The sequence below is a fragment of the Pseudochaenichthys georgianus genome, chromosome 6 (genome assembly GCF_902827115.2).
Source record: "Pseudochaenichthys georgianus chromosome 6, fPseGeo1.2, whole genome shotgun sequence".
Lineage (NCBI taxonomy): Eukaryota > Metazoa > Chordata > Actinopteri > Perciformes > Channichthyidae > Pseudochaenichthys > Pseudochaenichthys georgianus.
Window position 1 is genome coordinate 33,930,648 of NC_047508.1, and position 15,255 is coordinate 33,945,902.

Here is a 15,255-nt window from a genome sequence, read left to right on the forward strand (position 1 = left end):
ATGACCGTGGTAGCAGGAGATAACATGGACGACACCTCGGCTGTCCCGGGACACCCTCAGGACACCTATCCCCCGGACCACAATGACCACGAATGCTGCGAGAGGGTGGTCATCAACATAGCCGGGCTCCGGTTCGAGACACAGTTGAAAACCCTCTCCCAGTTTCCAGAGACATTGCTCGGCAACCCCAAAAAGAGGATGCGGTACTTTGACCCTCTGAGAAACGAGTACTTCTTCGACAGAAACCGCCCCAGCTTCGATGCCATCCTCTATTACTATCAGTCAGGGGGCCGGCTGAGGAGACCAGTGAACGTCCCTTTGGAAATGTTCTCGGAAGAAATCAAATTTTACGAGCTGGGGGCGGAGGCCATGGAGAAGTTTCGTGAGGACGAGGGTTTCATCAGGGAGGAGGAGCGTCCTTTACCCGAAAATGAGTTCCAGCGTCAGATTTGGCTCCTCTTCGAGCACCCGGAGAGCTCAGGCCCTGCGAGAGTGATCGCCATTGTGTCTGTGATGGTAATCCTGATTTCAATTGTCATATTTTGTTTAGAGACTTTACCACAGCTGAAAGAGGACCCCAGGGGTCGAATGATCCCATTTGGGAACACTACTATTTATTATAAGCCAAATCTCCTCACTGACCCCTTCTTCGTCATTGAGACACTCTGTATAATCTGGTTCTCCTTTGAGCTGATTGTACGCTTTCTGGCGTGCCCGAGCAAACCGGCCTTCTTCAAGAACATGATGAACATGATCGACATAGTGGCTATCATCCCTTACTTCATCACACTCGGCACAGAGCTGGCCGAAGACCCAGAGAAAGAGGGAGTGGGGGAGCAGGCAACATCTCTGGCAATACTCAGGGTGATCCGTCTGGTCAGAGTGTTCAGGATCTTCAAGCTGTCTCGACACTCCAAAGGACTGCAGATTTTGGGGCAGACACTCAAGGCCAGCATGCGAGAGCTGGGATTGCTGATCTTCTTTCTGTTCATCGGAGTCATCTTGTTCTCCAGTGCTGTCTACTTCGCCGAGGCAGAGGAGGACGGATCCCACTTTGGCAGCATCCCGGACGCCTTTTGGTGGGCTGTTGTGTCTATGACAACTGTGGGCTATGGGGACATGGTGCCGGTCACTATAGGAGGCAAGATTGTAGGATCTCTGTGTGCCATCGCCGGAGTGTTGACAATTGCGCTCCCAGTGCCTGTCATTGTGTCCAACTTCAACTACTTCTACCACAGGGAGACCGAGGGAGAAGAGCAGGCGCAGCTGCTCAACGTCAGCAATACCAACCTCCCCTCTGAAACCAACTCCAGCCGCCGTAGTTCATCCACCGTCAGCAAGTCAGAGTACATGGAGATCGATGGAGACATAAACAATAGCATCGACAACTTTAGGGAGGCAAACCTCAGAACTGGCAATTGCACTATAGCTAACCAAAACTGTGTGAATAAAAGCAAGCTGCTTACAGATGTTTAGAATCTAGCTAGGAACTTAGAGGATCTCTATGGGACTGTCATATGTGGAGTAGACCATCAGTTAGGAATGCTTCATTTACCTCCTCAAAGCGCTCTATGGCATTAGGCCTACAACTATGCTAAGCTATATAGAAAGGAAAGGAAAATCAAAGCTCTTAGAGTGAATGACAGGTAGATAGAATAATTAATTCTTCTGATCCTACAAATATATAGGTACATCAAAAAGAAAACATCGAATATTACGCATATACACGGCTCCCTGGAGGACGCAGAGCGCACACTGTCTCATCCAATGACAGCGTGATACTAAAATCTTATGCATGGAGTACAGAAAACATTTCAGCAAGTTGCACAATGCACCAGAAAAGTCTGCAGAGACATGCAAGCACCTGCAGCCAAGTGATAAGCGCCAAGAAGTTAGGCGACCCCCGTCCCTCCTCCTTCCTCTCTCCCTACAAAGGATATCTACTATTCAGCAAAGCACCTTATAGGAGGAAGACTGATCTCTCTTGTTTGGATGTAAACAGATGGTGATCGGCTCGCTTCACGGACATCCGCAATGCTGCTGTTTTCCAGCAGATGCTGTAATTGTGATATCACCAAGTGATTTAATGCCATGCCCTTTAGATGCAACACAGCACAATGTTAAAGTGAGCTTCACACGAGCATGATTAGAGACTTTCCATTTTGATATCGGCATGCACGAGACATATCTCACATAATGGAAAGGATGTTCTTTTGGATACCTGCCTCCATCCCCCTCTTCTCATCTGTTTTCATACCGAGTGCACTGGATGAGTTATTAATTTGAAATGCTAATCATTTAGAAGTATAGAAATTGAATGTTAAATCTTAAGGAAACAGTACATAAATGAGATCATAGCATGATAAAAGTTACCTGCATTATGGTCTATTGACTACGGTACTTTTGTATCCTGGTATATGTAATGCATGACATGAGTATTCAGCTTGTTGCAATTCAGGCACTCTGCAGTGCCCTATTGTCAGGGAAGCTAAGGAAATCAAATTCTGGATGTTTTCCGAATTGCGATCAAATATATCCAAACCCACCTTGAGGATGCAGAGTTTCTCATTTAAAGGTAGTCAAAGAAACTGAATAAGTATTATCAAAAATGCATATAATTATAATAAGCACCAATTACAGTATTACTTCAATAGTGCAGTGCATGGACTTTCTTTGAACAAGAAAGGTTAACATATCATTAGTCATGCTTCCATTTCCACATCAAATTTGAGTACATATTGGTTAGGAATCCACTGAGAAAAGGATCGACACCAAATTTCACTTCATATTACAGAGAATTATTCTGACATTAGTTGCTAGTGCCTTTATCCCTTTCACCACCAGGACCAGTGAAAGTGCCTCTGTGTACAATGGGATTTGTGAGGTTGAGCAGAGCTGGTTTACCTTCTGTTCGAGTGTTGATATACTGTTGGTTACGATGTAAATGATGCCAGATGAGCAAGGTTGCAACAGCAGGTGATTGTGGTCAAAAAGATGATCCATGGCTGTTATGCACAACCCGGTTTTCATGCTGTCACACACTTAATTATGCCCTTAAGCAGCAATGTATTGTACTCTGCATGTCTACCAATCCAATTCAAAAGGGAATTTCCATAGGGTTTCTAACATATTTGATTTATGTCTGTTGTTTTTCTTTCTTTTTCGTGCACCATGCATCCTTTCAGGGTCTCTACCTCAGTGAGGTCATTGCAAACTTGCTGCAGAGCTGCAAGCTTCAATGCAGGGCTTCCTTTACCATAATGCAACATGGAACCTTAAGTGTAAACTGCAGTCATGCAACATTGAATGTGAGAGTCCCAAAGCATAGCCTTTACACAAGCACTTAGGGCAAATAGTGTATCACGATCCCGCTCCTTTTGTTCACTTAACGCTACGCACAATCAGAACATTCATATGGAGAGAGTATGTAGAGACTGCTTGGCTCTCTTTACGGGAGGAGATTGACTGTTTTATATGTTGCTTTCTTTGAAGCAATGGTATCTGAAGTTACTGTTGCGTCACCTGAATGTGTTTTTAAGACGGTTTGTTATGGGCATTATTATGCACAGTGATGTGCAGCCCGCCTTTTTGCACAATCATTTTGTTTTCTAGCGCAAACATATTTTTTTTAATTATTATTTCCCTGTGCTTGCTCATATGTAGTGCACTGTTTCCTAGCATATTGTTCCAGACTAACTGCAGATAGATTAGGATAAATTATGACTACTTGAACATCTCCAGCTACTGTACATCGATCTTCACTCAGTATTGAGATGAATTGACCCAAATAATAGTAAGATTTTATAACGTACTGTACCCTCTTTTTATTTGTATTAAGCACTCTCTTGACAATGTCCTGTAAAAGAAAATCTCCGCTGCAATGCAACTTGAATGTCATATATTTGTTTCTGTTAGTGCAATGGCTATTCTTTGTGGTGCTAGTACAGGACTACTGTACTTTTCCATTCTTGTCCCTGTTTTGTTTTTTTACGCTGGTTGGTCCGCTTTGTTCATTTTCTTTGATGATTTCTTTTACTGTACTGCTGAAGAGTGTCTGCCTCAGGTTGAGGTTAAAATGCAAGAGCCTTGCTAGATGTCAGTAACTTATCATGAGAGCAAAATAAGATACACATTTGTGTCAGGGATCTTCAATTTGAGTAGGGTTTCTCATACAGAAGGACATTACTAATCCCCAGTACCATATATTATATTGCTATGTATAGATTCAAGGAAATTATAGTAGTCTCGTTAATGCAGCTATCAGGAAATTGTTCACGAGTTTCTTGTACGACTGATACTTGAAGGTAGTGATGTGTGTAACATGTCCTACAGGAAACAGATAAAAGTGAGGTAAAGAAAATAAAAACAAGCTCCTCACGTTAGCAGTGCTGTGAGGCATGTATGGATGGTGCTATGCATTCAAATACCCAACAGAAACATGCATTCTTAACAGCAATAGAGTATCAGATAACCTGTTTCTTAGATGCTTTTTGTAACAAAAAATATAGGAAAACAAATCTATTTTGAATGTCAGAGAAACTGCGATCACGTGACAGACAACTCACAACAGGGCTGTTTATGATCCAACCGATTGTCCTTTGTTCTGGGATTTTGTAAGGTCAGTAGGGTCGAATGTAGAGGATGACATTGTATTGGGAGAAATGCTTGAAAAGTCCAAATATAGGCTTTGTAACAGCGGCAGTCCCCAGTAAACACCGAGGTCGGACTGGAGTTGTTTTTCAGTCAGGAACAAAGGCTGCTGACGGGTTCATTCGAACCTAGAACGCAGTCCCAAAGGAAAAGCCCATAATGCACTTAGAGAGGATCTATCATCAGTTCACTGGACTGATCAGCTGTGTGAGAGAAAGTCAGAGAAGGTGCCTAAATTGTTTTACATATTCATTTGTCTAGCTTACTGTTAGATGCTAATGCTTCTGCAAAGAAACACAAGTGAGAAGATCAACAAAAAAAATGACGACATTAACCTAATCAAACTATAAGAAAAAAACCATGAAATGTCACGAGAACAAAATGCAATTTAGCTACAATAAGATAGAGAAAAGTAACCACTATAACCTGCAAATACGTATGAAAACAATTTTATTGTGTGTTTTTATTTTCCTCTTCTTTTCGGTGGCACTGTAAAATGATTTAGGAAGAACATGCCATAACCTGGAATATCAAAGACAATTTGTTCCTCGGGCAAGCCATGATAATGAAACTACTGTATTATGATTAATTGCTATACACTAAATGATATGGTCAAAAAGTGTACTATTATTAAAAAAAATCTTACGGTTTGTCTTTTTGGTTTTAAGAAGGAAAAAATACAGGATTCATTCAAACACCATGTTGACATTGTTCCACCGCCGAACCTCCTGCTACGATGTATCTGCCTACTAATCGCAAAAGACTGCATGGTCGATGAAGGACTGCATGAGTTTTGCCTTTCAAACTGTGGATCAACTATAACACGGTTGCATCATTTAAAAAAAGAGACCCTTGCTTTCATCTGCACCAAGGCTTCTTGTAAGGCCCTGTTCAGAAGTTTGTCATGAAACGAGTCCTCTGCGGGATTTCTTAAAAAGCACCTTAGCGCTGACCTCATCACTCAGGTGGCGTTGGGTCTCCGTGTGATTTTCAGGTTGGGCTCTGAGTGTGAGCAAGGACATAAAAGACTAGTTTCTCAAACTCTATCTCTATTCTAGGACTGAAGCGCTCTTTCAAGTGACATTTTGCCCGTCCGTATCTCAGTCTAGACTGTAGTGATACTGCATTGTTGGACACGTGCCCATCATGTCTAAGCAGGGCCTGTGCCACACAACCTCCTCTGTACTACATTGGTTTTAAGGCATTCTGTGTGCTGAAGGTGTCGGCCTGCTTTCTGCCTGCTGAGGAGGAGGAACAGGATCAAATGTTGGGATGTTGTGTATTGATGAGAAGATCTTGTTTGTGTTAGAAGTGTAAAGGCTATGAGTTTGTCTTTCCTGTCAAGAATGCACATTTAAACTTCGCTTGTAGGGACGTTTTTTTGGAGCAAATCTCAAAAAGGACTGTTCTGCTCTTCTTTTCATCCACAAGCAAACCAAGCTCTGATTGTGTTATCTAATCCAGCCGCCATTGTCATGTTGTGTTTTACCAAGGATTATGCTACAATGTGTTCAGTTTGTCACATGATGACAAAGGCATGGTCTGTGATCTATGCAAGGGTTATTTGTTTTTCTTTTTCTCATATCACTTATGATTTCCTCTTACATTAACTTCAATAAATTTTTAAGGATCTGCTGGTGTATGCTCATTTCGGCTCGGGGTGGGGGATTGTATCTGCACTACGGACCTGCACAACAACCTCCATTAATCAAAGCATCTGCAGAAATATCCTGCAGTGTGCATTTCTCCAGACCTCGAGGTCTCAATTTAAGCGCGTCCCACCTTCGTGTTACAGTACCCTCTCACTGAAGCCATTAGCAGTGATTCACAGGGCTAATATAAAGTAATGGTTACACACTAATCCTCTGGTCCCAGGGGAGGCCTGCTTACCTCTGTCATTCCCTGCAAGTGGTTACATACCTCCAGGGCCTGAAGAGCTCCCCTCCCTGCTTCCTCACGCTCAAATCCATCAGATTGTGCCTTCTGAGGTGTTGTGCATTCGCTAAGTGTGGGATTATGAAGTTATTAGAGCTGCGACAAAAATATATTGTAATTGTATTTATAAAAAAAGTAAAATATGCCCATCGCATTATTATAAATCCCAAGGTGACTTCTTCAAACTGCTGATTTTGTCTATAAAAGTTGCAATTACGTTTGAGAAACTGGTACTTAGAACATTTGAAGTATTTCTGCCTTCAAATTAAATAAAAAAAACCGCAGGAGATATTGAGTTACATTTTTGCCATCCATTTACTTAAAATATAATCTTTAAAAACATACTCTAAAGCATCTTGTTTCCAAGAGTGTGAACTAGACAACATGTTGCATAAAGCTACATTTTATATTAAAGCCCCTCAGCTGTCGAGGGCAGTAACCCTAAAACAGCGAACAAACAAACACGTCCCCGGAACAGTCAAGCCATGTGACTGAAAGAAGTGGGCGCAATCTTTCTGGGTGTGAAAATGATTCATTCCCACTGCTGTCCTGTGATGGCGTGAAGCTGGAGAACATTGGACAGTAGAGGCATCGCACTGAATGCTGCAGCTCATCTGTCTCTTTCTCTCTGTGTCCATCTGTCTCCCTGTGTCCCTCTCCGTGTCTCTGTCCGCCGCAGGCTCTCTGTGGTTTGCACACCGCCGCTATGATTTGCTCTATGGTGACCTTAACAGAAGTGAGCCTCTTCTTCTTCTTCTTCTTCTTCCTTGTCCTCTGCATTGCCCTCAGGAAATGCAGCACTCCTCACTCTGCAGGCAGCAGCAGTAAGGGTGGGGTGAGCTGGCGCCGGGCCCACTCTCTCCCTCTCTTTAGTGCTGTGAAGCTCCACTGGACTGTAATAGCACCGAGCATCCTACAACAGAGGAGCTCAGTCATAGCAGAGGATATCACACCTGCTTAATTAGTTTCTCCTCTCTGTTGTTGTTACTTAACTTTTCACTAACACACAGAGGAGTTCAAGCAACCGAGTCAGATGTCCTCTAATAGTATTTTATATAGATGCCCTTATCAATTATTTTTATTTCAGCAACTGAATAACAGACTATGAGAGACAAACCAACAGATTACCACCCAACTTAGTTCTAAGAAGCGTTGGACCGTCTTTTAGCTCATTGTTTTGGTTTAAAATGGACTGTTTGGTTTAAGGCCTTGTCCACATTTTGTAAAACACAGCCTTTTCTCTACATACAAACTGACCTTTTGAAAGACTCCTTTTCGTGACTCAGTTCTCAGTGTTGACGTGTAAACGCAAAACACATCATATTTCACCTATAACGTCAAAGTGTGTGCCGTTATCTCACTTAGGAGGCATCCCAAATTAGGCTACATTTCGTGCTACCTCCATTGAACACAGGCAGGACCTTTTTAACGACACGTCTGACATGTAAAGCAACTCTTCAGTTACATTGAGAAACAGCAGCTTTAAAGCACATGTTAGAGGTCACTGATACATTATCTAACACACCGATTGTGGACGAGACCTGTGAGTGTGGGTTTGTGTGTGTGTGTGCGTGTGTGTGTGTGTGTGTGTGTGTGTGTGTGTGTGTGTGTGTGTGTGTGTGTGTGTGTGTGTGTGTGTGTGTGTGTGTGTGTGTGTGTGTGTGTGTGTGTATGGCCGACCTGCCCACTGGCCTTGACAGCAGTTCAATAGTGTTTTCATGTGGACAGAGACCTTTTTAAATAGTGCTTGTGTGGACAGGTTTTCTTTTATCAGAACAAAGGAGGAAAAACCCTGTTTTCCAAAATAACTGTGTACGTCAGATGGACTAAAGCACCAAAGCTATCTGCAGCTGGCAGCTGTTTTCAGCAGCTCGGATGTAAATACACTACCTGCATAGCACCCCCAACAGCAGCCACAGTTATCATCTACCTGGAGAACATGTTGGACTAGCGTAAGACCCAGATATTCTGGAGTTATCAGAGACCAAAATAGAGTCAAAAGGAGATCAAATATTGGACTTGATTTACCATGTTGACAGAAGCATCTCACTCAAAAACAGGCAAACATGTACAAAGTGATTTTCCATAATATGTAATGTAATCTTTACAGCTTGCTCCACTTCACCCAGGTGGCCAGAATAACACAAAACAACCTAGCTTCCTTAACACCATGAAACAAATAGAATATCATTAGACTTATCCCCTAGACCAGGGCTATTCAATTACAAATTCAGTTGGGCCAGATTTTATAACTACTCAATTCAGCTGGGCCAGACATTCAGCGGCCTGTAAAAAGCGGGTAATGACACATTTTAAACCAACACAATTTTTATTCATCCTTCATCTAACAAAGGCACGTCAAAAAGTGCATAAAAACACAACAAATTAGCATTAATTTAACAGAATCTGAGGATTCTCAAAGTGCATACAAAACAAAAAGTGCACAGTTGAAGCATTACATTTTGTTCGCTTTAAAATATTAAAAGTAAAATATTCAGGTTATTTTTTTAACATTTTTTAACATATTTTGCATTTAACCGAATACAATAATAGCAGTCTTAATAAATGTCTTCATACATACAAAATAGGATACATATGACACATGCACATCAAAAAGTGCATTAACAAACAGTTAAAGAGCTCCAATGTAACACAAAGAGGTAGTACTGTAGCAATACTATTTTTTCACTTTTCAAGTATTAACAAAAAATAATACATGTTGGTCACATTTGACCCAGACACATTACAAAGTGCATTTAAATGAATACAAAAAGAACTGTCAAACCCTTCAGTGCACAAACCCATAACAAGGGATAAGGGTAACTAACATATGAATGAACACGTCTACTCGCTGACTTTCTCAATGGGAGAAGTGACATTTTTTGTTTTGAACAAGAGCAGTGATTTTTGGCTCATAGGATGTCAATGCAATCCTAAGACATTGGTGAAGAGTGCTGTCAGTCAGGGAGCAGCGAGTGCTACTTTTTATTGAGTTCATGTGTGAAAAGCTTGATTCACATGTGTATGTTGATCCATACATACTGAGCACACAGATCGCTACTTTCTTAAGGTTAGGGAACTTCTGTTTGTTGACATCACTCCAAAACTTCGCTGGCCCGTTGCTGCGCTGCTCTTGTGCCATGGTTACGGATGACTGCATGTCAATAAGCTCCAGTATAAATGTCCCCTCGTCGATGGAGGGGACCACTTCCTTTGCTCTGCTGGATACGCCCCCCTCTATTGCAACAGTGAAGGGGTCTCTGACAAAGCCCATCACCTCTGTGGGCAGAGCAAGTCCATCCAATCGACCGGCAAAGTTCTCTTTCAACCTCGCAATGAACTGTGTCATCACATCCGTGATTTGTGCCGGGGATGTGATGTGTTTGTGGAGCGTCGGAAAATGCAGCATCCGACCCGTGCTCAAGTCGGTCGCGAAAAGGTCCAGCTCGACTTGGAATGCGCGCATCTGCTCCACAAGATCAATGACCGTTTTGTCTCTGCCTTGCAGTCCCACGTTTAGGTCATTCAGATGTTTGAATATGTCGCTCAGAAAGCAGACATCTGCCATGTAGCTGTCGTCCAGTATGCGTTGCAAGTTTGCTTCTGCGTTCTTTTGTTTGCTGCTGCGGAGAAAAGTTATAATCTCTTCTCTGAGATCACAGAAACGCTCCAGTGCTTTGCCTTTGGACAGCCACCTGACATCATTGTGCAAAAGCAGGTCGTGGTGCTCAGCTGACATCTCTGACAGCAGCTTGCGGAATAAGCGGTGTTGGAGGTTTGATGTGCAGCGTATAAAATTAATAGTAGCCATTACATTGTTCATTGTAGTTTTGAGCTCCCCACCGAGTTTTGCGCACAACACCGTCTGATGCACAATGCAGTGTAAGGATGTTAGCCGGGGTGCTACAGCGGACCAACGTGCTGCTAAACCACTTATTTTCCCTGCCATGGATGGAGCCCCATCTGTCACAAGCATGCACACACGCTCCATATCTAGACCATTGTCTTTGAAAAAGGCTGAAATTATCTCAAAGACTATCTCGCCAGTTGTGTGTCCTTCTAACGACAGTAAGCCAAGCAATTCCTCTCGGAAGCATTTGCCGTCGAAAAAACGGACATATATGCACAATTGTGCGGTATCACTTTTGTCTGTGGACTCATCTACTGCAATGGACATTACATCGGCTTTCTTCAGTTCTTCCAACAGCGTTTCAAACACATCTGTAGCAAGAGTTTCAACCCTACGGATGTTTGACGTGTCTGACAAAGGAACATTTTTAATAGCAGATGTCACACACGTTTTAATTTTGTCGTCATGTATCACTTCATCCACGACGGCCAGCATACACTCTTTCATGGTTTCAGAGTCTGTGAATGGCCTTTTATTTTTTGCCAAGATCCATGCAACACGGAGAGACGCCGCTGTAGCTCTTTCTTGGGCTGTGAATGTTCGCACCATGGTGGTAGAGCTCCGGTTGTAACATGAAATCAAACTCTGCACTTTTACCGCCCTCTCCTGAGATCCTTCGGGGAAGTTTGTTCGGAAAGTCGGGTTTGTCATTGTGGTGCCTCCGGAAATTGTAATCTTTAAGTACCGCAACGCACTGATTGCAAATTAAACACATCGGCTTGGCGTTTGGATTTGACGGCTGAATAAACAAGTATTTGTCGGTCCAGGCAGGGTTAAACTGACGGTTTTCATCGTCAAGTTTACGCTTCAAAGTTGAGAGAGACATATTTTAGAGTTGCTATCATAGGACCACTCGACGTACTTTCAAAAAAAGCGCGCCGTAGTTGTTGTTTGGTTGTTTCTAGGCAACGCGGAGTGTTGCGTTCATGGTCTGTACTAGTGTAGGAATTTGGCCACGGGAGGCTGGGCCACTCGGGTGTTGCGTTCATGGTTTGTACTAGTGTAGACATTTGGCCACGGGAGGCTGGGCCACTCGGGAGTTGGCTCTGGGCCGCATCTGGCCCGCGGGCCGCCATTTGAATAGGCCTGCCCTAGACTGTTGACTTCGCACACCTGGTGGATGTTTGTTGGACGTTAACAGGTGCTGGCCTCGACATGCAGATGAGAAGCTTGTAATTGAAACTCTGGTTTAAACCACTGTCTTGGTAATCCCTGATCAGCATGTTGGACTAATTGAGGTGCTGTCGGTCAGTGGTGCAGCGCGCCTCCATCTAGCTTAACGCCCCCCCCCCCTCCTCCTCGCTCTATTTTACAACTGCCTGAACACAATGTCAGCTGTTAGAAATACGTCCATATTGAGGAATGAATGTTCAGAGTCATGCCTGTGTGCACATGTACTGTGGCTGTACTGTGCTTATTCCTACACTGCTGCTTTGATTGTGTTTCTCACACACTCAGGAACACGCAAAGAGGGGCCGGTTATCCTGAGTCAGGCCTCCGGCTCACTTGATATTCCCCCGATCGATTTCTCTAAAGACAGACACTCATCCCATATCTCTTGGACACAAATGCCATGCCATTCCTGTTGACATCATCCAAAAAGTTTCTCAGGGGCCTTGTCATTGTGGTCCAGTCAGCTGTGCATGCAGAGTATCGTATCATTCTATCACATCACAACTGTCCTCTGGCGCCGCGGTGAACAACCAAACCACCATTAGCCTCATATGCTGTACAGTAGCTTCTGGATGTTAACAATGTGGAAAATAGCTTTGACAGCATTATTGGATCTCCCATGCTAAAGCTAAAGCCCTTGAGCCTAACACTACCCCCCCAACCCCCCAGGTCCGAGCCCCCCCCCGATCCCCAGGCCCTCTCTCTGGCCCACTTCCTCTTTGCATTACCTCCATCAGGCCGGGCTGCTGACACACTTGTTTAATAATTAAGGGCACGTCCATAATCTCCTCATCCTTGTGGAAGTCCACAAATGGTCTCTGTGAAACTCTGGCCAGTTAAATGTACCTCTTTACCCCAGGCCACTGACAGCCCTACATCACTGTAGAGATACAGTCCAGTGGAGGTGGAGCTGGGGCCATCAGAAGCAAAGGGCTCATCGTGAATTACCCAGCACATATTTGTATCCGTTTATTCAATTTCCATTGACGTAGACACACTCACACATCCTGTGGTGGAGTGTCTGCCATCACGCCGAGTTCTGGAATAATGTATGACGGAGTGCATTAACTATAAAACCGGCATCGATATGTTTGACTGTGAACCGTGTCTCCATGTGCCCATAAAATAATCAATCTATAAACTGATGAGTCCATCTATTCATGCACTGATCCATGAAGAGAAACAGTGCCGTCTGCAGTCGTGCTAGTAGCCCTGTGAGGCGCTATGTCTCGTTATCACAATGCTAACAAGTTTAGCAGGCCTTGGTCGCAACACACGTTTTGACAAGTCATAGTAGAAAAAGCACAGATTTGACTAATCACACGAACAATAGCACTGGTTTAGCCCCTGATTTGTCTTTCTTCTTGGACTTTATGACTTGTACAGCTTTATAGCGAGTGGATAAGGAGGAAAGATATGCAGCAAAGGGCCACTCGTCAGATATGAACTGACGCTGCGGTAGCAACTCAAGTATGTCCGCATGCACAATACAACCTTAAATCAAAGCAGCTAAATGGGATTCAGCCATTATTGATTTTATGATTTACACCTGGGCTTTTCCTGTGACAGCTTAAATACCTCCAATGTTTACTGTGCTTGCATTCAACATTGCATACTTTTATATATTAAATATTTGTATATATATTTGTGTATACATTCATCACTCCATAATGTGAAGTTTGGATGAGCTGTCATCAGGCCTCAATCTGTCTGTGCACTCTCAGTGGTGTGAACAATTTGACATATCGTCAGGTGCACTGTCTAGGTCAAAATAGCCAGGAAGCATAGTGGTTTGCATAATGCGAAATGCAACCGGATGCAGTAAGAAAAGCATACATAGAAAATATTAGGAAACACTCAATCTTGTTCTGGCATATGGAGGCATCAGAAAGCACTGCATGTTTATTGTTTTACTTTAAGTGTGTAAGGAAGCTAACATTTGCTAATAAGCACTAAATAAAGTACCACTGCGGTTGTTGAAAAAGTCATTTGTTTGGATGGTTTCTGGTCCTAAAACAAAGTTTCGGACATATTATAAAGTTTGACCTGGTGATAGGGCTAGACTAAAGGGTTAGTAATGAACAAAGTTATCACACGTTACCCTGAGAGAAATGTAGATGTTTCAACCACTTTACAACAGTTGTTAAGACTCACTCAAAATCACAAATGTTAACCGGTGGCCCTCAGGAAAGGATGCATCCTCTGGGAACCATGAACGTTTTAGTTTTTTTTCAATTTGATGCAATGACAATGTAGCAGATTATGGATTGATGGGCCCAAATCTCTAGACCAAAGCCACTTGCACATCTAAAAAAGCATAAATATCTTCATAAATGGTAGAATTGTTCAGTTATTCAAATTGAAGATGTAACTACTGATACCCAATAACTTGTTAATAGACATTTTCTACTAACCCTCTCTCAGCCTTGGTAGGATCTGTTATCGATACTCCGGTCTGGATGTGTCCTTGTGGTATCAGCGAGGAGGATCTCAGTTTACATGCTGCTCTGCTCAGCGTGCAGTGTCAGCGGGCTTGTCTGGGGGAGAAAATTCAAAACTTAACATCAACGAAAAACCATCGCTGTGACCTTCCCGCTTCAATTACACCATCGCACAGCGCTCAAGGAGGCTGGCAAACACAAAACCACAAAAGGATATCACCAGGAAGCTGAAGTCTGAAGCAACAACAAAGGTCACTGTGGAGCTGGAAAAGGATTATTTGGTACCACTTTACAATAAGACTACCCTTATAAAGGGTTTACGAATAGTTTGTAATTCATTTATTAATTAGGTTGTGAACACTTTATAAATCATTAACAAGCTGTTATAAGACATGAGATAAACAGGGCAACTGTGACCGGTTGCTTGCCAATAAGTGAGCCCACATTTATCTGTACTGCTAAGCCTTATTAGAAATGGGAGAAACTCATTAATAAATGGTGATTTGTTTAACAATTTACAAGGCTCCCTTTTGACAGTTATAAATGTTAGTAATTCGTAAATAAATGGTCATAAAGAGATGCCAAGAAACATCAAGATGGAAGGGGGGAATCAACTCAGTGAACAACAGATACCAAGGATGTTGGCTGATGAAGACGACAAAGTAAGATAAGTAGCCAATATAAGGCTTAGTCATCTTGCCAAATAGTGAGCCTGTGTTGATGTATGAAAACTATGTTAGAACTGGTTTATAAATGGTTCTTAATGATTAATAAAGTGTTTACAACCTAATTAATAACCTAATTATAAACGCTTTATGAATCCTTTATAAGGGTAGTCTTATTGTAAAGTGGTACCAATTATTTTAATGATGATCTTTGAAGGAATGGTTCAACATTTTAGGAGAAGACAGAAATTATAATTTATAATATTGATAACTTTCCTGTCTGTACGTTCAACGTGAGACCTGGACATACACACTACGTAACTGCTGATCAGATAGAGGGAACTCAACTGTACTTGTTAACATTTTGTTAACAAGATACACGGTGTGCCTGTAGAGGTGCTTGTTGCCTGGTTTGGTTATCTAAAAACAGACTAACTGTCTCCACTGGTTTCCATACTTTAACCTCACCTAACCTTTATGG

At 42.6% G+C, this 15,255-nt stretch overlaps 1 protein-coding gene across 1 annotated transcript; it reads left to right on the plus strand.

Moving 5' to 3' along the window:
• LOC117448701 (potassium voltage-gated channel subfamily A member 1-like) lies at window positions 1-6,223 on the plus strand. The gene has a single exon (XM_034086054.2). It carries the CDS (start codon window positions 1-3, stop codon window positions 1,474-1,476), a length of 1,476 nt encoding a protein of 491 aa, XP_033941945.1. The 3' UTR covers window positions 1,477-6,223.
• Window positions 6,224-15,255: the final 9,032 nt, after the last annotated feature.

What these genes read in the sequence shown, in the direction of transcription:
- LOC117448701 (XM_034086054.2), top strand. Translation starts at nt 1, where the DNA reads ATGACCGTGGTAGCAGGAGATAACATGGACGACACCTCGGCTGTCCCG.